Raw genomic sequence first — 25545 nt, forward strand, 5'->3', positions numbered from 1 at the left:
TGTCGATTTACGCGGATGACATTTGCATATGGGCAGATGGAGTGACACGACGGCACGTGCGCGCGGGCCTGCAAAAAAGCTGCAGACTTGACCACTTCCTATCTGCACACAAAGGGGTTGGAAGTTTCTACCAGCAAATGCGCAGTGCTCGCGTTTTCGCGGAAGCCCACGTATGCATACCCTTTGTCAATTAATGGCGAAAGGTCCTCGTATGTGAAATGTCACAAGTGTCTCGGCGCTAGTGTCGATAGAGGCCTTTCTTGGCGCCTCCACGTACGTTGTATAAAGAAGCGGCTGTCTGCAGTAACCCATATTCTTCAGTTCATTGGCGGCAAGACGTAGGGAACACCCATGAAATCAACGTTGCAGCTATATAATGCACTATTGTTGGGCTCCCTATGGTAGAGCCTGCCTGTACTTCCAGGTACAGTCTTTGTCAAAATTTTGTGGGCCATGGCGACCGTGGCCGGAGCATGTGCGTGGCAGAGCAGGGGCGCTGCGCTTTCCGCTGTCGGCTGGTTGCGCGGCTAAAGAGAGCGAGGAGAGCTTTTGCTATTGCTTTTGTAGTGTGTCCTGCGTGACAAGTTCTGCGCAAAGTTCCTGCACTGAAGCGAAGTGCGCCTGCTCTGAGAAACCAGCCCCGCTGCACTTATCGCGGCAGCCATGCGAGGAAAGGAAGCGCCAAAGTTCCCCTCACTATCTTTAGCCGCGCAACCAGCCGACAGCGGCAAGCGCAGCGCCCCTGCTTCGCGGCGCGCCTGCTCCGGCCACGGTCACCGTGGCCCACAAAATTTTGACAAAGACTGTACATGCAGCACAAATATTCTGTAACTGGAAGGAATACAAGCGCAGGCCCTCCGAACTTGCCTCGGCCTACCACGGTGCACGTCAACAGCTGCAACCATTGCTGTGGCCCGATATCACCCTTTGTCCATCTACGTGAGAATTGATACCCTCAGGGCGCATTTGAGGCACTTCACCAGACTGCCTTATCATCACCTTGCGAGTATGCCATCGGAACGCCCCCATGCATCTTATGCAAAGGTTGCAACTTCATCAACAGACGAAGTCATAAGCGGCCATGTGACTGGTGTGGTGCTATGTGTGGTGCAGTGTAATACAGCAGTGCGGTGTTTTGTGGTGACTCTCACATCGACCTAATACACATTAATAGTGGCTGCTACGCCATCTAAGTGCGGTTTGGTGAATGATGAACTCTAGGAAGGAAGGAATAAAAATAGAGGAAAGTCTAGGAATGTCAACCAGGCTGTGGCCTAGTTTGCTATCGTACACGTGGGAAAGGGGAACAATGGGAAAAAATGAAAACAGGTAAGGACAGAGCGTAAAGAGGTGTGGTAAGCGTAACACACTATAGACGTTAGAGTTCATTGACTTCATACAGAATAGATTCTGTGTCACAGTCTCCTGTGCAATTTCGTTGTTTTTAGGAAGCACAGGAGCGCTTTTGTCGCCTTGTGCGTAGATGACGGTAAAGTCCAGTTGCCCAGGATTTTCTCCTCAGAGAACGGCCGCTGAGAATCGAGCTTCCGTAAAGTTGAGGAGAGTTGCCTTCTTGCCAATGAAAAACGTGGACATTCGCATAGAAGATGACTTGTGGTCTCTGATGTGTCACAGGCTTCACACGCCTCACTGTCTGCCATATTAATCAAATGAAGTAAGCATTTGTGAAGGCGACTCCAAGCCAGAGACGGCAAAGGTTGCATCAGTCCGTGGGAGGCCTAATGCAAGATGACGCTGAAGATGCGGTCCAGGGAATGAATACGGGAGCTCGTAAACTTTTGGGTAGTCCACTTGGCTGTCGTGGTCTCCCGGGCACGTTTGCGGAGAGTCCTAGCAGCGTTAATTAAGGATAATGGAATAGATATGGTCTCCGACTTTTGCTGTGCCAAGCGGGCGGCAGCGTCCGTACTTCCATTGCCGACAATGTCGCAGTGATTGGGAATCCACTGGAGGGCAATGTCATGACTCGGTTGAGCGGCATTGTCATTTCAGTAGCCTTATGTCTGCCAGTAGCTGTTCATGGGGTCTACGGCACAGGGCTGACTGGAGCGATTGGAGTCACAGAACATCGCCCACCTTCGGCATGAGGCTTGCTGAATGGTGTGAAGGACGCGACGGATGGCGGTAAGTTCGCAGCTGTGGGAGTGGTGGGTAGGCTATCTTGAATTCTGTGTTCATGGACAATCGGGGTATAACCACGGCGCCGGCAGAACCAGAGGTTGTTGCCGAGCCATCGGTGAAAATATTGGTGCGGTCACTGTATCGCTCGTGTAGATAGATGAGTTAGCTGCTGTAGTGCTAGCGCTGGGCAATCTCGCTTGTTCGTTAAGCCTGGAATAGTAAGGCATGCTCGTGGCCGCATCGTACACCAAAGTGGGAGCAGCGGCCTCGTCACAGGTGTTTAGTTGGAGGGCATGCTAGTGTTGTGGCCCTAAAGACCGGAGGAGGCGTTGTTTCGGCCGCCCCTCCGCCGTAGCTGAGCGGATGAGCTGCCTGAAAGCGTAAGGCCTAGGACTGCGGCGGAAATTTTATGACCGCTTTTAAAAAAAGACCTGATGGAGGCTTATGCTGTGATTCTGGGCTTTATTATCGGCACCTTTCTCGCGCGTGGAACTTAATTTTTGGCAAGAGTGCCTTTCTCAACAGTGGTTATGCCTGTTGCTCAGGCTACGTGTATTGCTTCGTGAACGCGCAAGCGCCCAATCGCCGCTCGCCGGGCCGCGCGCGTGAAACGGCGTCACGAGTTCGTGACGAACGTTGGAGGCACACGGTTACGTCACTTATTTTTCCTGGTTGTGGTTTGCCGGAGAGGAAAAGGAAAGGAAATGCATTGGGGATGTTTTGATCTAGGCAGGGAGTTCACCTGCATACAACCCACTGCAGAAAAAAGGGAATTAGAGGGGGAGTGACAGGATAAAGTGGAGACACACACACACACACACACACACACACACACAGAAAGGTATAAAGAGAGCTGTCAGCCCTAGAAAGCTGTCAGTCCGGGCACATCAGTCAGACACAGCAGTCCCGGCTACAGCGGCTGCGTGAGGCCGGTTGTCTCCAGGTAATGGAGCCGATGGGCGAAGACGTTCCGTTGAGTTGCTGCAGTTCCCTTTGGGAACAGAAGGCCCTCCATGCCGGCGCTGGGAAGGCCTCGACGCTGGAGCGCTCGGTGGAGCTCTGCTCTCGGCCCCGCGAGGGAGCACGTGCGAGAGCTCGGAGCGCTGGACGCGTCTTCACATCGCTCCGTCTTTATCCACCGAAATCGCCCAGACATTTTGACCATCAGCCAAAACCACCGGCACCAGTAGACTCAGGACACCTTCCCGAACAAGATGACACCAAGATTTTCCGGTTTCGCCGAAAAGTTGAATTTTTAAAGCCAATTTTCGATCCTGCACGTTGGAAGGCCACTCGGTCAACCTCCGTGACGCCGACCCGACCACGGCAGTGCCGACTACGCCGGCTCGAGCGAGGACTGCCATGGCCCCAAAAAGGTACTACCGACTGGACGAAAACGGATGGCACCATCCCCTCGCCAAGGACCAACAGGTGAGGGCCACCAAATTGATTTTACGGGCAGGGGGTACCCTTGCACTTGCCTCACATAGCCCCATCAGCGTGACACAGAAGCTAGGCCTGACTGCTCAGCTTGCCCCGAATGAATCGGCTAACACCACCATGCAAGTAGAAGCCATGAAGAACATAATTGTTATAATCACTCACTCCGTTACCGCAAAAGAGAAACTACTGCGGGTAAAACAGTTAGAGTTTTCTGGCCAGCTGTACCCAGTGAGCGTATACCACGCAGCAGACCGCGACACGTGTCGAGGAGTGATTCACCAAATTCCAGCCAACACCCCCTCGGACACACTACGCAATTTATCACCCCCAGGATATCAAATCTTGGCCGCACGTATGATGGGACAAACCACTTCAGCCTTGATTACATTTCAAGGCACCTACGTCCCTACCACCGTCCGATACGAGTACACACAAATACGATGCTACACTCATCGCCCAAAGGTACAACAGTGCTACAAATGTCTAGCGTTGGGCCACCGACAGGATGTTTGTACTCAGCCGACAGAGAGATGCCCTGAATGCGGCTTCCAGAACAAATCGGGAGCACACAATTGCATTACGAAGTGCATTAACTGCTCTGGCCCCCACTCAGCACTGGATGAGTTATGCCCGGCTCGTATCGAGTCAAGCAAAATTACTCGAAAACAAGAGTACGCAAAACGATTAGCCACCCGAAAATTCCAGTGAGCACAGGCCGAACGGCACAACAATCCCGACAGTAGACAAAACTCTAGACCTAACTCCTCGAAGCGCCACAACGGACTTAGCTACGCACAAGTTATTCGACCGGCAGTATTCACAAAACTTCACAACCCTATCGAACCCCTAACAAAAATACAGGAACAAACACCACCACCCGATACAGCAGAACATTTTCCGCAACTTCCTCCACCTGCCAAGAAGCCCCGCACGCCATCACTACCACCAAGTGCGCCCAACCCACCGCAAGTACCTAGTCCGATGCATCCACAAACCGAAAATGTACCAACACCTCAAGCGCCACCGATATATGAAAGCTGTGCGTACAGCCAGCACATCACTCCGATGGACACAGAGCACATATCGCAGAAGCGAACACGGGAAGAGCCTACGCAAGACATGACTTCCCCAATGCTAGATTCCATTCAGAAAGCAATTGTTTCCATCCAGTCCACTCTGAGACACTCACTGCATCCGTACAAGAGATAAAGAGGGAAAGTTGCATCCTTCAACAAAAGCAAACTGAACTTGAATCCATCCTGTCGTCCATCCAAAAACAAGAAGAAATAAACGCCCAATTCTCACAACGTATCAATAACCTCGAATCAAAGATGGATTCCATTCTACGCATTCTTCAGCAACAACATGGTGGCACAGCCGCTTAGAGTACTACAATGGAATTGCCGAGGCCTACCGAAGAAAAAAGGAGAGCTCACCGCATGGCTTCACACACAAGATAGAACACCGGACATCATCGCCCTTCAAGAACCAGGCAAAACACCGAACATCAGAGGATACGTAACGCATCAATACGACCCCAATCTTGCAATGTTGACGAGTAAGCAGCTCTTTGCTCACATCACTCATCATGACGAGCATGTGCTCACATTACAAATCGGCCCTCCTAAGCAGATGCTAATAATTACGAATATCTACAGCCCCCCTAAACACCAACTGCAAGACATCTCCTCCCATCTTCTCCCATTAGGAAGCCCCCATACACATGTATTGCTCGGCGACTTCAACGCGCCCCACACCTCCTGGGGATACATCAGAGATACGAAGAAAGGAGCACTACTGGTGAAACACACCACCGCCAATCAGTACGTGCTGCACAACGACCTCCATGAGCCCACACGTCACGGGAACTCGGTAGAACGCGACACGTCCCCCGACCTGACGTTCTCCACTCCAGGACTACACATCCGATGGTACAACACACAAGAACATCTCGGTAGTGATCATAACATGATCCTAATAGACATCGACTTTGCACCACCTCGTATCAAGTGGAGACGACAACAACTCACCGACTGGGAAAAAGTCAGAGCCACCCGCTGGCAAGTCTCAGCAAAATACATCACAGAGTGGACCGATCAGCTCAAACGGGCGTGGAAAAAAATTACGCAATATCCAGTACAACACGAAGGGGAACCCGCTGCAGACAAACATTTACTTCACTGCTGGCAAGCTCGGCATAGCTTAACGAAACGCTGGAAAAGGAACGAAACGAATCACTCACTCCGTATTCGTATCAACAAACTGAACAAGCACATTCATCAATATACTTCAAAATTATTAGCGCAGCAATGGTCGGACCTATGCGACAGTCTTCAAGGAACGCTTAGTATGAAGAAGACATGGTAGCTACTTAGACACCTGCTCAATCCAGCAATTTCCAAGAGAGTGGGCACTCAGAAAATAGCCCAACTGGTCAATGAACACGAAGAGCCGCAAAAACTCTTTACAGAAATCCGGCAAAAACATATTCCACCAATGGCCTTCCCCAAGTATGTAGACTATCAAGGTCCTGAAAACGAATACATGTACGCACCCTTCATAATGAATGAACTCAAAGCGGCCATCAACACCTGCAAAGGCTTCAAAACCCCAGGGCCTGATCAGATCACAACTCCAGCCCTCCGCAACCTTAGCGATGCCGATCAGGAATTTCTCCTGGAAAAAATTAATGACATTTGGGCCGGCAAAATTCCGCTCCCCGAGGAGTGGAAAACGGGCCAGATGATCTTCATACCAAAGCCCGGAAAACCCATCACCACCACAAACCTCAGACACATCACTCTAACCTCCAATGCGGGAAAACTATTAGAGAGGATGGCTCTTAGACGACTTCAGGACCACCTGGAAGACGCTCACCGCCTCCCATACAATTTACTTGGCTTTCGGCCCAAACTGTCGACCCAGGACGCCCTGCTGGCCCTATATGAAGACGTCACAAAGGATCCCAGCTCGGCGCAACTCAAAGCCATCGTAGCAGTGGACCTACAGAAAGCCTTCGATAACATAGCCCACGATGCAATTCTACACGAATTGGAGGCTACAAAATGTGGGCCAAAGATGTATAACTACATCCGGGACTTCCTCAGGGAACGCAAACTGACCCTACGGGTAGGAGACCACCAAACGCCTACTATCCCACACCCACAACAAGGAATTCCCCAAGGAGCAGTGATCTCCCCGACACTGTTCACGTTGGCCACGCTAAGAATACACAGGGCCTTGAAGAATATACCCGACCTCCAACACCTCATATATGCGGACGACATCACGATTTGGACCTCGAAGGGCTCCCCAGGACAAATTCAAGACACTCTACAAACAGCCCTTCTCGCCATCAGCTCAGCAGCCAAAGACATCGGTCTTCAATGCAGCCCTGAAAAGTCCCAACTCCTCCCAGTTCACCACCCACGATGGGATCCTCCAAGTATTCAACTGCACTTAGACAACCAACCCATCCAAACTAGCAAGGAGATTAAGATACTGGGACTACACATCCAAAGCAATGGCAAAGCAGACTCTGCGGTAGCGCATATATTAAGACAAGGAGCGCAATTACTCAGTGTCTGCAGAAGAATTGCAAATCGAAACCACGGCCTGAAGGAAGCTGATCTACTAAAACTACAGGATGCTCTTATTATCTCCCGAATTAGATACGCGCTACCGTACTGCGCTCTCACAAATCAACATCACGAGAGGATTAACGCTCTCATTCGAAAGACGACTAAATTCGCTTTAGGTGTTCCTATCTGCACGGCGAACACCCACATAGAGAACAGGGGGCTCTATGTTACGTGCAAGGAAATCATCGCGGCCCATCGGCACAATCAACTAATACGGCTTCGGAACACCCAACCAGGCAGGGAATTATTAAGTTCTTTGGGATTTTCCGCTCATCAGGCAATCACGGCAAACCTAGCCATTCCCCGCGAAGACCATGCCCGCATCACTGTAGCACCAATACCTAGGCACATGGCGGCTCGCGAAAACGACGAAAGACGACAAATCCGAGCCAAGTATTTTTCGAAAAAGATCACTAGAGCCCTTGATGAAAAACATGTTTTCACGGACGCGGCATGCCACCCCACTAAGAACATCTGGGCCTGGGCAGTAAGTACGTGCGAGGCTCGCTTCTCCTCCTCCGACGTATGCCCCTGCCTTAATAGCACAGAAGCAGAAACCTACGCTATCGGAAAAGCGATTGTCCACCATGCATCCCCACACAGTCCCCTTAACATCTATACTGACTCACAAGAAGCATGCACCCGCATACTACACAATAACATTCCACTTAGCGCACACAGCCTCTTTCAAAAGATCAAAGGAGACGTAAGGATTTACTGGGTGCCTGGTCATGCCGGGCTTCAGGGCAATGAAGGAGTCAACCAGCTCGCCTGTGACACCGCTCTCCGGGCTCCCTGCAGCCGCAGCCAACCCCAGGAACCTACGCCCCCGAAGCCCATTACTCTTCAAGACCTCCGCCATCACCCTAACCCGTACGTTCGCCCACATCCACAACTATCGAAACACGAACAAGTACTTTTTAGGCAAGCGCAAATGGGTACCCTCTTAACCCCAGCCAGAGTGGCCCTCGACAACGGAACGCCAACCCCCACCTGCCCAAAGTGCTCCAAGGCCCTCAACCAGGACCACATCTTCGAAGGATGCAGCCCGTTCCCCGGAGAGAGAGCAGCACTCCAATCCCCAGCCCTAAACGACCAACGCCGCCTTGCAGATTTCGTAAAGAAATTTGTTAGAGGTGCCCTGAACTGAGGGTACCTAACCCGGCTGATAGTTTCGCAATAAAGCTTTATTCATTCATTCATTCTCGGCCCCGCGTGGTGGGGGCAAAAGCAGAGTAGGTGCTACAGCGTCTCTGGTTCCGGACAGTCCACACATGTAGGGGAGTCCTTGCGCCCGATTCGGTGCAGGCGCTCTCCAACATTGCAGCAGTAAAGGCGCATGCGGAGAAGCAGGCAGCGGGTGTCCCTGCTGATGCGTAAAGGCAACGGTCGCAGCGCCAGACCACTCAACCCGAGGGTCGGTGTGCATCATCTGCACCATGCGGGCCCGGGTGGTGCGGCCCTCCTCAGAGGCAGTGACGTCCCGAGAAACTGGGGTGCCCTCCTGGTGGGCTTCCCTGGCTCGGGCGTCGGCGTCCTCGTTGCCCCGGATGGCATGCACTGTGGCCCGGCAGCCAGTGCAGCCGCAGGTCGCAGCCTCGGGAGGCCACAGTGTGCAGCTTGGCTGCAAGGGAGCGCTCCTGGTAGCCGTTGCGGTTGCTGGGCTGGTCGGCCACGTGCAGCCGCAGCAGCGCAGTCTTGGAGTCCGTTAGGATGACCACTCCGGGATGGTTCTGGGGCCCCCTCTCGAGGAGCCTTTCGGCGGCCAGGTGCCGTTCTGCCAGCTCCACCCGTATTGAGGGAGTGGGGAAGGGCAGGTGGCAGCTCCGGCTGGCTCCCTTCGCACGTTCTCTGCTTTACGGAGCCGTCCGTGAAGAGATGCAGGTAGCTGGTCAGCTCGTCCTGCAGTAAGGCGGCCGCCTCGTGGCGGACGGCCTGGGGCGGTGAGGTACGCTTGTTGCGGACCCCACGGAGGGTCGTGGTGATAATCAGGGCCTCCCCAGTGTCTGGTGGTGGCTGCTCCAGGCGCGGTCGGTTCAGCATCTCGATGCCCTCCTCGAACATAGTGAGCAGCGATCCCATGGGAGAGTTGGGCCGGCTATGGAACCTCTGTAGGAGCGCAGCCCTGTCGCCTGCGGTCAGCAGGCGCTGGATGTGCTGCAGCCCCGCCTGCAAGGGCCACATTTCGATGGGCCAGGTGCCCGCCTCAGTGTAAGTGCCCGTCACTGGAGACGTGTAGAAGAGGCCCAGGCAGAGGCGGATGGCGCAGAGCTGGTCGATCTCCAGCGACTGCCAGCGTCAAGTTCGAAGGCAGGCGAGTGGAAGCGCTTACAGAACGGCTGCGGAGGCCATGCCGTGGAACACGCGCTGCGCCACTTGGTGTGAGCAGCCATTGCCTCGAGCCAGAAACTGCCGCACCCCTTGGAGCACCCATGCGCTGCGTGCCCGGAGGGCTTTGACAGCTGGCATTCATGTGAGCCGGCACTCGAGCCGCCCCAGGTACTTCACGGTCAGCCGCCAGGGAAGAGGCCGTCCGTTGAGTGTGATGGGCAGTGTTGGCCATCGAGCCCTGCATACTCCCGGGTGCAGCATAATGGCCTGCGTTTTGGTCTCCGAGAGCTGTAGGCCACGGCTCTCGAGAAAGGCCGCAACTGCTCCCAGAGCCTCCTGGAGGCACGCCTTGACTGTGCGGCAGTCTTTGGCGGGGCCATGGGTCCAGAGTGCCACGTCGTCAGCGTACACCGTCACCTTCACTGGGTGTAGCCAGCCAGGAGGGATGCAGTCGGGGAGAGGAGCCAGCACCAAATTGAATAGGAACGGGCTCAGCACGCTCCCTTGGGGCACCCCGGAGCGGACGTCTCGAGGACTGCTAGTCACACGGCCGACCTTCACCCGCAGTGTCCGGTCACGCAGGAACGCCCGGATGTAGCCCCTGAGGCTCCTCACAACACCTATGGCCTCTAGGGATGGCCCCGTGGGCGACCGCGTCGAATTCCGACCGCATGTCTAGAAAGAGCAGGAAGGCCACCTCCTTGCCATGGCGGGCCTGTTCCAGCATGGAGATGACGTACCCCAGGGAGTCATCCGTGCAGCGATTCCACCTGAAGCCGCTTTGCTGCTCCCGGAAGACACCGCTGTGGTTCACGATCCAGTCAAGACGGGCCAGGGCTGCACTCTCTATGACATTCCCAGCAGCCGACGTCAGGGACACTGGCTGGTGGGAATCTCGCTCTTTCTGGGGCTTGCCGACCTTGAGAATTGGCGAGATGAGCCCCACGAGCCAGAATCGTGGGAGGACACCAGTCTACCAGACCCGTGTAAACAGCCGCAAAAGCGGCTCCAGCTGAGTCACGTCCAGGTTCTGCAGCATCTGGTACGTCACCCCATCGATACCAGAGCACTCCACTGCTTGGGGCAGCGATTCAGGGAGGACTGCAGCTCACAGAGCGTGATGTCCGTGGAGCAGAGGGACGCCACTCTCTGGTCGTGTGGGGTGGCTGGCGCCGCGTTCGGTGAGTCCGCAGGAACTGGAGGCAGGGTTTGAGCGGCCCTGGCAAACCGATCGGGGCAAACAGCTCTGCCAGGGCGCCTTCGGTGATGCTCAGGGATATGGCAACCGAGAGCAGGGGACGCCGGCTGGTGGTGGTGAGCCTTAAAGATACGCCAGGCTCTACCCGGTTCACTGCGAGATTCCATGGACGAACACAGCGACTCCCAGCCCTGCCTGTGTCGCTGCCATGCCCATCAGCGGCATTGAGCGCCTGCCCGCCGGCACTCCATCCAGTCCTCTGGGACCTTGCTTCGCATAGCCTTCCTCTGTAGCTGGTTGCGGCGGACCCGAAGCCGAAGCAGCTCCATTTCCAAGTGTGGCGTGCAGAGAGGTACCTCTTCTCGTACCGTTGTTTTGTCGGCGCTCCGCATGGCTGCTGCGAGGAAGTCTACTTCCAGGTCCTCAGTGCATTTGACCATTTCTTTGCGGAAGTCACCCAGCTAGTGGCTGCGTAAGCCCTTGTGTCGGCTCGCTCACGGTGGTTACCAGTACGGGTACTGGTCAGAACGCCACGTGCTGCCGGTCTCCCAGGAATAGGCGCACCACTTCATCACCACGGTTAGGTCCATGCATTACTGCTGGACCGTGGCAGGGTGACGACAAAGGCGAACGAAAGTAGGCCTGCCGGGTTTGGCCAAGTGCAGTCCACAGGAGGTGGCGGCGTCCAACAGCTCTCGTCCCCTTCGGGTGGCTCGGTGACTCTCCCAGGCAGGGTATGTGCGTTGAAGTCGCCGCACACTACAGCGTCCCAGTCCATGTTTGCGCGCAGCCGGCACAGCGCCAAGACGTCCGACGGTTTCTGCGGCCGGATGTAGACGCTGGTCACGGTGGTGTCCATTGTCCCCATGCGTACCGTCACGGCGGCACACTCCATCGGGCCGACAGCAACTGGGGCCAGGTCAACAGGAGCGTTGTTGAGGGTGGCCCGCACATAGACCGCTCCCCGCGACTTTCCCTGTGGGTGGGTGGCATCGCGGCCGGTATGCTGCTGCAAGACCTTAGGCGGCAGCTGGTGGCGCTGAGATGGCACACGTAGTCCGGCAGGCGCGGGGTGTCGCCGTAGACGTACACCTCCTGCAGTGCCAGCACGTCGGAGGAGTCCCGCAGCAGGTGCTCAATCAGCTCCGCGCTGTGACGGCCCAGGCCGTTGCAGTTCCATTGCAGGATGCGTGGCCGCTGGCCTTTCCGACAGGGTCTGCTAGCCATGGTGGAGGTGGGCGAGGTGACTTAGGAGGGCCAGGGCGTTTGTGGCCGCCATCCGTGCAGGCTCATCGGCGGGAAGTTGGCCCAACAAGCTGTGCGCCAGTGCCAGAAGGACGGGCATAGCTACTCTGGCCCGAGGGCTGCAAGCGGAACGACTGGGGCTGCGGGCAGGGCAGGCTGCTGGGCAGTGGGGCGCCTGGTTGCTTTCCGCTGGGTTGCAGACCGGGGCTGCTATCGTCACTGGGGGGCAGGCTGCTGCGTCTGTGTGCCAAGCCGTGACTGCTACCGGGTGCTGCGCGGCCTGGCCATCTCGGCGTAGCTGGGCTGCGCCGATCGAACCGACGCTTCGACCTCCGCACGTGGCACTGGCTGTAGCGCCTGGGCCATGGCTGTGGCCACACGGCGCTCGTGCTGCCAGCGTGTCAACGGGGGTCCGTCACACTTTTCTTTCCTTTATTGCCGGTCTTCCGCAGTGCAACACAACATAAAGGTACAACAGAAACACACAATCTACAAAAAGGCCGCCATGCCATGGCTGACTGGCATTGTCATTTAAAATTCCCTAAGCATGGCCACAGTTGTAGCAGCGAGAAACAGCTGCGGTGCACTGTTGTCAGTTGTGTCCTCCCCCAAAACGTGTACACCTCGCGGTGGCTGGGTCAGCTTGCTCCTTCCGTGGGCATGCCGGTGCACTCGAAGATCAGTTCTTTCTCCTCAGACGGCTGATACGCTGATGTCCATTTGCTGTGCACCACTCCGCGTACTGTTCCATCGGCGCGATAAATCAGACGAAATTGAAGTATGTCACCCGCGTCGCGTGTCGCAGGCCGCTCATATTTCAGCTAGGGTATTCTGTTGAGTAAAGGAAGCGAACTGTGTAGTAATATTAACACCGAAAATTGGTGTCAGTACCTTTTAAGGGGCGGGCATCGATGAATGCCGATGTTCCAGATTACAGATATAGTGTAAATGAGAACAAATGCGGCGATATGCGTCCCGGCCGCATCAAGCCGTGATAATGATCAGCTTAGCTAATCTGAAGTATCAGTGAACATACTCATGCCCTGAAGGGTTGAACTTATTTGCCGGCGAAGCAGTGCGAACTTGCTATAAAGGCCTGGAATTGCTCAAATTTTACCGTGCCGACCTCATGATAGTAAGTAAAAAACCTCCCTCAAACGGGAAATATTTATTTTTACCTTTTCTCCCTCGCCCACACACACGATTAATAACTTCATTAGCCGATTAAAAGCTGCCGCTTAATCGGGTTAACTTTCTTAACCGACGCCCAGTCCTATATATGAGGAGCGCCACAGTGGAAGGCTCCGGAATAATTTCGACCCCCTGGAAATATTTAACATGCGCCGAAATCTCGACACACCAGTGTTTTCGCTTTTTGCCTCCATCAGAGAAGCGGCCGCCGCGGCCGGGGATCGAACCCGCGTCCGTGAGGCCTGGGCTCGGCAGCGCAACGCCGTAGCCACTGAGCCACCGCGGCGTCTGATTGCACGTATCTCATTAGGAGAATCAGTAATTGTGCGCTACGGCGGCCGCTTTTCTGATGGAGGCGAAAAGCAAGAACGCCCGTGTGTACGAGATTTCGGCGCACGTTAAAGATCCCCATGTGGTCAAAATTAATCCGGAGCCCTCCACTACGGCGCGCCTCATCACCTGCGTTGCGTCGGCGCGTTAAACACTACAATCAGTCAATCAATTGTGCGCTACGCTGCTGTGGCTAGTTCGCGTTGCGAGCTCGGTCCTTAGGTTGATTACCTAAAAAAATAAGTGCCCTTCCAAGTTAAATTATATATAGGCCTCCTGCGCTGCCCAGGGGGCGCTGCGCAAGCGGCTTCTGGGCAGTACTTCCGGGTAGTACAAAGCTACGCGGGTCCCATAGGATCCCGTGTTGACAGAAGCAAAATGAGCTCGATGTTCCCGATTGTTTTGCGACATAGTCACCAGCCCATCCCCGATGAGTCCGGTCTCTTCCGGCGATCAACTTTGCATTAGGGGAAAAAAGCTTTGCAGCGCTAAATACGTTTACAGCGCCGACGAAAGTGCCGCGGGACGGTGACGGCGCTCTCCCACTCGCAGGTTCACTGACCATTTGAAGTGAAACTTTTAGTTTAAACCAATACTCTAGGTGACAAGGCCGATCAAAAAATTAGAGGGACGCAATCGGCAATGATCGCGCTAAAAAAGCCAGCGAGCCCGGTGGACCATGCGTACCTTCGCACTATGCGTGCACTTTCATTAAACAGTGCTCGCTTGCGTCTCCGTTACGAATACACGGTGCAGCGTTAGCTTGCCGTTTTGTTGCGTGTCTGAGTGACAAAATGCAGCGAGCGACAGAAGCGTGAAATCTGTTTTGCGATTCCGAAATTAGTGGCGGCAAAACAAGGTGGTCAGACGAACTGAGAGGCCGCTCGCTCTCTTTGTTTGCTCTCACTTTACTTAATTACGATCTTGCATTATACATTCCCAGTTCGCACTTATTAGGCTATAATGAAGGTCAGCAACGTTTTGAATTGTAGGGCCGAGTTGCATGCAGCCGACACGGCGGAGGGCTGGACGGCAAATCGGTTGGGAGGGGAAGCGGGGCTTTGAACACAAAAAGAAAAAAGAAAAAAAGAAATAGCGAATTGCTAGTAATATTTGACAATGATCTGGCGAAGTGTGAAGATGGGTGACAATTCAACTGAAAGCGACCGATTCTCTATTCTTATCTCGCTGCCTAACTCCCTTTGAGGACAAAACTGGCGTGTCGGCGTTCAGATTGTTAGTGACGACCCCTGCACTATATATATAGAAGAGAACCAACAGAGTCAGTGATGATCGTATGTAAATATTCGGGGCCGGGCGCCGTGTATGCGGCTGTTATGTTATGCAAATATAGAAGTACACATCTTTGCAGGCAGCGGGCGTGCGATTTGGTGCTTGTTTTGCGTCCTTTAATAGCGCCTAATTTGTTTATTTGACGCTATTTTCTCACCTACTCGCTAGTATACATGTACCCTGCCGTTCGTAAATTGTGTGGCGTAAAACGTTACGCAAGAATCATTTAGTTTGCGAAAATACAAAACAAAATTTCCACTCGTTTTCAAGGCGGTGCTGCAGGCCAGCAGTGTCAGCTGAGTCGGCTGCGCAATTCTTGCGTTCGCTTGCATGCTCCCGCTGTATCAACCTTTTGCAGTTACCAGCAGCGTTCCGTGTTTATGCTACGCGTGAACTTTCCTTTGTCGACCGCACGCAAGAAGAAATAACGGTGATAGTCGTCAGTAAGTTAGAACACCCGACCTAGGGATACTGTCCCCCGCCGCGACGACCGCTGCAGCTCGCTCAAAAGAAAGCCGATAAATCGGCTTGTTTTAACGGATATTATTTTGTTTAGCCTTTGCAAGTACTTCAAGGGCTATTTCATACAGTGCGCAGTCATTTAAACGCACCACAAAGCGATAAACTAAGTATAATCAACTTTCACTCTGGCTTGTAATTGAAAACACATGGAGGGCGGCGAGGGTCGTATGCTTTTGTACTACCAGAGTCCTTCAGAAGGACTCTGGTACTACCCAGAGGCGTCGGCCACGAGGGGCGCTGCATGTCGCCAAAACTCCAGCGCAGGAGGCGTATACCGGAACCTCAGGTTATGGTAAGCATGGTAAGAACAGGGTATTTGTTGTGTAGAAGTTTTTTTATTACGCTTCAGATTTCCCGCAATAACATGTGTGCGACACATCGCTGGGGCAAGCGAGGCCCCATAAAAAGCGTGCAAGAATCTCAGCAAAGCTTGCTGTTGGCCAAGTTAAAATCGAGACGCGACAAAAACGTACAGCGATCAAGTTTACAATAGACGCACGAATGTAAGGACAAACGGAACGGTTGTGCACGGACTAACAACTGAAATTTTTAATGAACGAAAGAGAGTCTGCACGCATGCGTCTATCATCAAATCTTCTCTAATAAACTCTCAGAAAAACTTGGAAATCTGGAGACGTACCTCGAGGGCGAGTGCTTCAGCACACCGTCCGCTTTGCTGGTGGCAAGGGAGGCCGATTATCTGACAGATAAGATGTGATGATAGACCATTGCGTACAGGGATGCGCAAAGCTGGGGCACACGCATATATACTCTCTTTCGATCATTAAACATTTCAGTTTCTAGTCCGCGCGCAAAGCGTTACGCTTGTCTTATATTTGGTGCTTGTCTTTTAAACTTCAGCGCTGTACGTTATAACTACAGTGAACTAGAATACTAGTTCACTGTAGTTTTAACCCCTTCCTCCATGTTTTAACCTGTGGAAGGACCTCGTAACAAGAGCGCTGCTTATGCGCCGATGAGGCACTACTAAATAGCGTCAAAGCGATCAGCGCACCAGCTGTCGCCAACCGCCGTAAACGTACCGAGAGCATTATTACGTCACATCCGATGGCTGTCGCTGCTATCGCTTCGTGGGGGCTGGCGGCAGTTCAAACAGTTCAAAGCCTCCCGCTTTTCGCCATGTAAGCTACCGGGCGGCTGTATACATTAGACATTCCTACGTGCCCTCATGTATCCACAAGATGCACCTGTTCATCACCATCAGTCTATCTCTAGGCCCACAGCAGGGTAAATGCATCTCCAATTATCCCGGTCCCGGTCTAACCACGACCAATTTATTCTCTCAAACTTCATGATCTCATCTGCTCATCTAAATTTCTGCTAGCCCCTGCCACGCTTGCCTTCTCTAGGGTTCCACTCTGTTACCCTTAATGAGCGACGGTTATCTTGCCTTCGCATTACATGCCCTGCCCACGTCCGTTTCTTCTTCTTAATTTCTACTAATATGTCCTTAATACGCGTTTGTTCCCTGATCCACTCCGCTATCTTCTTGTCACTTAATGTTACACGTATCATTTTCCGTTTCATTGCTCGATGAGTCGCCCTCAATTTAGGTTGAACTCTTCTAGTGAGCCTGCAAGCTACTGCCCCGTAGGTGAGTACCGGTAAGATGCAGCTGTCATACACTTTCCTCTTCAGGGACAATGGTAGGTTGCCATGCACTCCACCTAATTCTTATCCTTCTAATTCTCTCTGCCTCATGGTAGGAATCCGGGGTCACTACTTGGGATTAAAAACAGCGCAAGGAACACGGACAAAAAGAAGAGTGGACGCCGCACAACGCTGAACTCGCAACTGAAAGTTTATTAGAAAGAAAACACGTATTTATATACAGAAAACCATACTATCACGTGAACAGATAACACGGACAAAATGTGTGAGCGACAACAAATTGGAAATTTTAAACGATGTGGCACGCGATGAAATTCGGCATCCAAGAAGTAACACAACTGCTAGCGGATAAGAAATTGAAATTCCTTGTCAAGTGATGACACAGAAGGAATACATAACGCACTCGCCCTCGTTCCTTCTAATATGGAAAGCCTCTATTATCTCTCGGACGTGCTGGTTTTTATGTTTGGCTACTACTTTTGTGTCCTTAAAAACAGGGAAACAACGTTTACATTTGTTGCAGTGTTGTGCGACGTGGTAATAGTCATCACCCTTCAAAGAACGACTGTGCTCCATTAGCAGAATATTAAGGCATCGGCCCGTTTGACCGATATAAACCTGACCACGGACAAACGGAATAACATGCACCACACCAACACTATGTATACAGGGCACAAAACTTGACACATGTTTGACTCTACAGCTTCCACGTGTTGTTATACCTGCCAACCTCCTATCTACCGCGCTACATGGCTTTCCGAATTTGTCGGGCGCCGAGAAGTGGAATTTGCATAGGTTTGAAGGGGGCCCCAGTGCTCAGCAGTATTTTTCCGGCAGAAGTTTACAGAACTCTAGACAAAACCTTAAGCAGCATGTGCACAAGAGCGTTGCGGTATGTTGATGATTTTCTAGTTTTTACGGAACCTTGTCATCTCGTCCGCAGGGACCATGACGTAATAAAAATCTTTAAGGAGTGTGGCTTAGGCCTCAAATTTACGTTCGAGCTCACAAAAGAAAAAGCAGATTCAGTTCTTGGACCTGAAGTTGTTTATTGAAAGAATACATGTTTGTTGGGCCCTAGGTCCCGTGTGCCATTTGTTTAACCACTGTTTGCGAGATGGTGTCTATCCTACTTCGCTGAAGATGGCCAAGGTTACACCAATATATAAAGACGGGAAACTTCAGACCCGTCAAGTTACAGGCCAATTTCAGTTTTAAGTGCGATTAATATAATTTTTGAAAAGCTTCTTGCAAAGTGCATTACTTCGTTTCTTGATAAGTACCAAATCCTTTCTCCAGAACAGCACGGGTTTCGTTCAAAGCATTCCACTTCATCGGCTATAGTCAAGCTCACTCAAAATATCAACACGGCACTAAATGGCAACAAACTTGCTACAGTCGTATTTGTAGACTTAAAGAAGGCCTTTGATACCGTCGATCATCAAATCTTACTAAAGAAATTACAATGCTATGGATTCAGAGATCAAATGTATTACTCCCTTTCTAGCTACCTTGAAAATCGTCAGCAAGTGGTTGTGATGGACGATATCAGCTCAACCCAACAGCTAGTGCGCGTGGGCGTTCCACAGGGCTCGTTGCTGGGGCCTATGCTATTTTCATTATTTGTAAATGACCTTCCGAAAACACTAATGCACGCAGATTTAGTAATGTACGCCGACGACATGGCGCTTGCCGTAACCGGTAATAACGAACAGGAAATACAAGCAAGAATTAATACGGAATTAGAAAACATTGCTCGGTGGTTTTCGCTTAACAAACCCACTATCAAACCGAAAAAAAAAACAAAATATATGATATTTCATTCTCGAAAAAAGAACGTTCGAAAACAGCTGGCCGAAATATCAGTGAACAACTGCTTAATTGAACAGGTGGACTCAATTAAATACCTAGGAGTTACTATGGATGCTCATTTGCATTGGCAGAATCATGTCGATGCTGTCTGTGCAAAGCTAGCATCTGCTTGCTACGCAGTACTGCAAGCCCGTAAGTTATTTGACATAAAAATACTAAAAACGCCTTATTACGCTTTATTCAATAGTCACCTGTCGTACTGCATGGTTTCTTGGGTTTGGACGTACAATACATATCTTAATCCTATACGTCGACTACAAGAACGGGCTCTGAGAACAGTCACACACTCAAGACGAGACGCACCTAGCAAACCCCTTTTTGACGCTCTTCAAGTTGACATTTGATCAATTTTGTCTGAAAAATACACCTGAATTGGTATACAGTATATTAAATTATAGCCATCCTTTAGACAGCTTGATATTTTATTCTTCGTTGCGCCAAACAAGAAGTTCTGCTGTAGGCAACCTTAACCTGGCACCTGTTAGTAATGTAACGGGCAGCGACTGCTACAATTCATTGGGGCCAAAATATGGAACGATATAACCCAAGAAATAAAACAATCAAAAAGGTGTAGTTACAGCATGAAAATACGCTTGCATAAAGAAACCTAGCAAAAATGAGTCATAATAGGAGTGTGGAGCCTTTGCTACTTAACTGCTCATTCTGTCTTACTCCCACACACTATGTATTAAGTACAAGCCTCCTTAACCCACATTCATTTTATTTTGAGGCCCGTGCGAGGTTTCAGTCGGCTGTAAATATAGTGCGAATGTATTTTTTATATGTACCAACATCTTCTCTTTTTTATATGTGCAATGCATTCTTTAAAAGCCCATGTTCTTCTTTTATAGTAAGTGTATTCGGTGTATAAGCCTTCCTCGCCTGTATATATGTGTGTATATATATGTGTGTATGTATGTGTGTGTATATGTATATGTGTATATATATGTGTGTATATATATGTATGTACATATATATGTATATGTATGTGTACATGTGTGTATATATATACTTGATGTTTGTTGAACAGCTTAATTAGAAGCTACGATTTGATGCGACCGAAGTGCCATTTTATTTTGTTTGTGGACCCTAACACTAGCCTCTGGCTATTGGGTCCAACACTGTTTTTGCGTATGTTGTTCTGCAAAAAAATGAATAAAGCTTCAATCAATCAATCAATCAATCAATCAATCAATCAATCAATCAATCAATCAATCAATCAATCAATCAATCAATCAATCAATCAATCAATCAATCAATCAATCAATCAAAGCCGGTGCTCAATTTCAATTACCACTTCCACTGCCTCGCCGCGAGTCGTAGTAGGCACGCATTTTCAATAACTACAGCCTTCCCCGGCATGTTATACGGTTCGACCTGGTGACCTGCATAAACAATGGTCATTTCCATGCAGTATGCTGAAAAAAAGACACAGACACCTCTGTTTTGGTGATGGAAAAACGCCGGCTTCTACTGCCTCCTGATATCTTACATTCTAATGACTATGCAAGCGCAACCGTGCATGGATACAAGTTTCATCAAACAGTCAGCCTTCAGACGCCGGAAGTACACTCCAGTTTCATGTCACGTGCGCTGCTCACGGCGACTGCATTGTCAGCGAGTAAGTGTAGGGCGTCCGAAGCAGAATCTTCCTCTTCAATCGGTTCCTGCTTTATCGTCAATGCACAAAAGGTGAAGCTCGTTGACAGTGACTCGGATTGACACAAGGACGAAGCCTCTGGCTGGTCGGAAAACGTTACACCGTCCGCTTGCCGGACACCTTCAGATTCGAGCCAGTCGGGTGTCACGGCGTTCTCGGCGTAGGTCTTCATGAGGAGTGCGAGGCACTGCCTCATCTTGGCCTCGCTCAAGCCCATCATCTTGGCCATCGTCACCGAGTCCGGCCTGCGGAGGTTCAGTTCCGGGTGGCGCCTGAGGAAGCCCTGGCACCAGTCCTTGCCGGCCCTCTTGGCCTTGGCCGAGAACGGGTGCTTGAGGCCGTTCTTCTCGGCGATGTCGAAGGCCAGCTTGCGCAGCGTCACGGTGTCGACGGACAGCGAGTTACGCTGCAGCTCCACCACGAAGTCCCGGAGCTCGCGCTCGAAGTCGCTGCCCAGCGCGTACTTTCTGCCCAGGTGCGGCCTCTGGCCGGAGGTGACGTTCTTGCGGAGGCGGTCCCTGAGGGTGCCCCGGGGCACGCCGAACTGGATGCTGGCGGCCCGCGTGGTCATGGCGCCGCTGCGCACCATATCCATGGCCAGCAACAGCGTCTCCGGGTTCCACGAGGCCTTGGAGCTTTTGCGCTGGTAGCGGCGCACCATGGCCGCGGCGCCTGCAACGTCAGTCAACGAGACACATTCAATAAGACAGTGTCAGGTGTCATCGAGCGAGTTCGAGTGTAGCAAAGTTCTCGCTCCGTACAATTCCATTTCTGGCGCGTCGCATGATCGATCGGCCGCAAAGTTAAATTCGGCGCAAGGAAAATCGAGGTGTCTTCGAGGCAGCGGTGTTAGACACGTTGGTTAAACAACCTAGCAACCCAGCTCATGAAGGCAACGATAGCATGCGGCAGTTTTTTTTTCTACAGCGAAAGCTGATTTCTCCTGGCACAAACTCCGAAAACTCGTTTCTTCAATGCCTCGTAGCGTCCACCTGACCTTCAAGCTCAGCAAGGTCACGCCAGGGGCCAGGACCTCATGATGTTGCGGAGTGAAAGCGTATAATCGTTCATTCTAAACAGGGACGTGCGCACAGGGGATAGGGGCAAGAGTAAAGATGTGTGCCATCGGAAAATGATACAAGGAGGCGCAGGCTGCATCGAAGTTCACTGCGCCTTCGAACCTACAGCGCCGAGCAGCAGCTGCGTACTGTCTAGCGGATCGGCCATTCCGCGCTCTGGGCGCCAAAACAGGGCTATCGCTCGACAAACTCGGTTTAACCGCACTCAACCAGCGCAAAACATCCCCCCTGACAACTGCGCGGTCAGGAACAGCGTGGCAGACGTCATCCGCTGAATTCGGTCTGTCGGTAGCGTTGATTGGTGATTGGGGGGCGTTGCGGGAAGCGTTTCTTTTTTTTCGTACGCTAGTCCCACCACGTACAGCAAGATCTTTGACACCTGTGAGTCGCTAACCAACAGGGACATGAGACCGGGCCCGTAATCGTACGACGACTGTTTAACAGGCGATCAAATTATCCTCTTTCTTAGGCGTGGTAATCAATGAAGGCTTAGACAACGCTGGCGAGATGAATACCATGTCGGCACGCACGTTGTTTTTGGTTTGGGTGAGCAGAACGTACAATAACAATGCCATCACGTGAGCAAAAAAACAAAAATTTAGACAGTAGCCCATAGCAACGCAACGAGCTAATACAAAGGAGATGATGCCGGCAAGCCGCTTCGTAATGTCAAATGATAACAATCAATTCTGCTGTATTCATCGCGCGTGACATGTACTGACTGACACCTTTGGCATAAGATATCACTTATAAGATATAAGTTGAGCCCCTATTGCAAACACCGCGGCCGAAACGGTAGCTTGAAAATACCTTGAATTAGACATTATAGGCGTAAACATAATTTAATAAATTTGATACTACAAATTGGTATTTACAAAGCGAAAATCGTTTTTGAAACTGAGTACCCAGGCAGTCCATGCGCAAGTCCCCTGTCGAGTGTCTTCGCCGCGCCACACACAAACTTGCGGTGAAGCACCCAACGCAAGCGAGTGATTATAACAGTTAAAAAAACAGACCCGCACACAAATAAAAAACATGTACACCCGCCCAATTTTTTACCACTATCACGGGAGTGTTCGGTCGGTCAGCGCCGCGTGATGGAGTGATAGAGCCGCACGCGCACAAAGCAAAGGCCGCTGCTGCCATCGTCTGCTAGGCTGCTCCAAGAGCAGACGGCCGCCCCCGATTTTCGTTATTCGCTTATCACACTGCCTGCCATACTCAAAAATTTTCTTCAAGACCAGGCACGTAGCGTCAACTGAAAACAGTAATCAGCGTTGCCGAACGCAAGCTTCGTTCAACGCAACGTTCGTTCGACTTCGGCGACGCTGATTACTCTGTTTTCCGTTGGCGCTACGTGCCTGGTCTTGAAGAAAAATTTCGAGTATGGCAGGCAGTGTGATAAGCGAATAACGAAAATTGGGGGCGGCCCTCTGCCCTTGGAACAGCCTAGCAGACGACGGCAGCAGCGGCCTTTGCTTAGTGCGGAGCACGAGGTCGCTGGTTCGATTCCCGGCCGCGGCGGCCGCTTTTCTGATGGAGGCGAAAAGCAAAAACGCCCGTGTGTACGAGATTTCGGCGCACGTTAAAGATCCCCAGGTGGTCAAAATTAATCCGGAGCCCTCCACTACGGCGCGCCTCATCGCCTGCGTTGCGTCGGCGCGTTAAACCCCACAATCAGAATTTGCTTAGTGCGCATGCGGCTACTCTCGCCGAGTTTGCCCTATCACTCTATCACGCGGCGCTGATCGACCGAACGCTCCCGTGATACTGGTAAAAAGTTGGGCGGGTGTACATAACATTTTAGCAGCACCAATTAAAAGCAGCTGATGATCCTGGCGCCTCCCGCGTGCATTGTGATCACCATTTCGTGACGTCACGACATTAACTGATGGAACCCGCACACTTTGTTGAACCGGAAGGTGGAGCTTCGTGTAGCTTTCGAAGCTTTTCGTAGAACAAATATATATCGTAGCTTCGCTCGGCAATTCACACTGATCATCGAAAATTCTGTTGTATTTGTCACCAAAATGTTTTCTTGCCCCTACCGTGAGCACCCTGAAGTACGGCTTAATGAAACTTCCGACGGGGCTCGTTGGTTCAACGTCATCATAACGGAGGTTAGCGCTTCAAGAAACAGGACACACGACAGAAAACCAACAGGACGGGCGCTCCTGTTTGAACTGTCCTGTTCGTTTTCTGTCGTGTGTCTTGTTCCTTGAAGCGCTAACCTCTGTTAGAGGTAGAACCATTCATCTACCCAAGAATTCTCCAGTTACTTCTTAAAAAGCCGCGGACATTTCCCTTTGAGGATTCCGATAACACGCCCAGTGAATTCCTTTTTACGTTTTGGGAAGCAACTATTATGTGGGAGTCAAGCTCATTCCAATATTTTTCACCAACCACACATCTTTTATGTGTTTATAGTTAACACAAATTAATATGTCGACATTTAGAGCGTTGCTTCATATTTTGCTCGGATATTCGCATTCGTCTAGGATATTTTAGTAAAAGGTGATTCATAATGAAGTGAATAGCTATTGCCTGCCTGGCGGAAAAGGATAAAAAAATATTTTCCCAAGTGCCCGCACGCTTCACGTGTTGTTGAGGGTTTTTTTTTTTTTTGGCTTACAAGTAATTAGTTGAGCTAAAACGCCCCACTCTTCCGTTTTACTTGCCGCAAACAGCCAGCCGAATACAGCCGCGAAGAGGTGCGGCTTGGGTCCAGTGCCTAACTAAAGTTACAGGGGAAGATTTCTACCCTAGCACTCCCGCACGAGGTAAACAAACGGGTCCTAACCCGCGAGTTTTTGCGCCTTTTATTTTCCACACGCCTAATGTCCCTACATCTCTCTTGAGAGGCCTTCGCCAAAACAAGAAATGCTAACCGCGCTCCAAGTTGCATATCGATCCGTTGCTTTTGTTATTTACCTAGAACATCATTTCACCACGTCTAACGCCCCAAGAAAACGAGTAAAATAGGATCTCAGCACTCGTGTTGATCTCTATCGCACAACACGGCACCGAAGCTAGTTCATTTTCAACCGCACTGCAGAGAATATAAACTGCGCACCGCCGAAAATTACCGGCAGTGAAGCACACAGAGTAGGATTTCCGCAGACCAGAACGCCATTGCCCCAACCATGGCAGGTCGCCATTGCCCCGTCGGGGAGAACCGCGGCTCGAACTCTGGTCGCGAGGCAAAAATAGCTGCGTTTACATGCGCCTGTCAGCAACAAAGGCCCGTCCAGGTAAACACATGCACACATGCTTATTAGTCAGTTTTTTTCAGTATGGACGAATATATAAATTCACGTAGCGCTATTCATTGCTTCAGTGGAGAGGTGACGCGACGCCGTTGCTCTCCACTGATGCTCCTATGCTCCGGCATTTACACCGCAGACAACGCCGGTCAGCATGAGCTGCGCTGGGCTAAGAAAGCGACAGTAGTGAGGGAAGATGGATAAAAATGCGTACTTACTCAAATTGTAGTGGTATTGCACGAGGACAGGGTTATTCCGGGATAAAATGGGATTTTACGCTTGTGTGTTCCAGAAAAACGATCGCGCACATGGTTCCGCACAGCCACACGAGAGCCAGTACACCTTCCGCCCTCTGTCGAGCTCTCACGCAAACAGTGGGCGACCTTTCACCCAAGCGTCGCTTCGTTCGCAGCGCGGTTTTTTTGAACTCGCTAACGCTGGAGACCGTGGATGACGTTTTCCCAGCTGTGATGTTGTGCTTTAGAACGCTAGAATTAGTTTTACTGTCACACTAGCTTGGCAAACAGAGAAAGAGATTTTGTAGATTATGCGTTATCGCGTTTTCTTGCGTTGCCTCCTACCGCCATTGAGTGTCTGAAGCAACCGAGTTTTTCGTTGGCGGGGGCATATTTGTGTTCCAAGGGGGAACATAATGTACAAGCGACCTTTACTTTAATCAGTCGCCTTTCTACATCCCGTCATT

General features: G+C 51.3%; 1 protein-coding gene across 1 annotated transcript; it reads right to left on the reverse strand.

Annotated features, from left to right (window-relative positions):
- Positions 1 to 16938: 16938 nt before the first annotated feature.
- LOC144138711 (uncharacterized) lies at positions 16939 to 25276 on the reverse strand. Its single transcript, XM_077671118.1, has 2 exons — positions 25061 to 25276; positions 16939 to 21172 (listed from the first exon to the last, which is right to left on the reverse strand). The coding sequence occupies exon 2, from the start codon at positions 21159 to 21161 to the stop codon at positions 20394 to 20396; it is 768 nt and encodes a 255-aa protein (XP_077527244.1). The 5' UTR covers positions 21162 to 21172; positions 25061 to 25276; the 3' UTR covers positions 16939 to 20393.
- Between the last annotated feature and the right edge of the window lie 269 nt (positions 25277 to 25545).

This window comes from Haemaphysalis longicornis, unplaced genomic scaffold (assembly GCF_048455015.1).
Source record: "Haemaphysalis longicornis isolate Haplotype H1 unplaced genomic scaffold, Haemaphysalis longicornis Haplotype H1 scaffold_5, whole genome shotgun sequence".
Lineage (NCBI taxonomy): Eukaryota > Metazoa > Arthropoda > Arachnida > Ixodida > Ixodidae > Haemaphysalis > Haemaphysalis longicornis.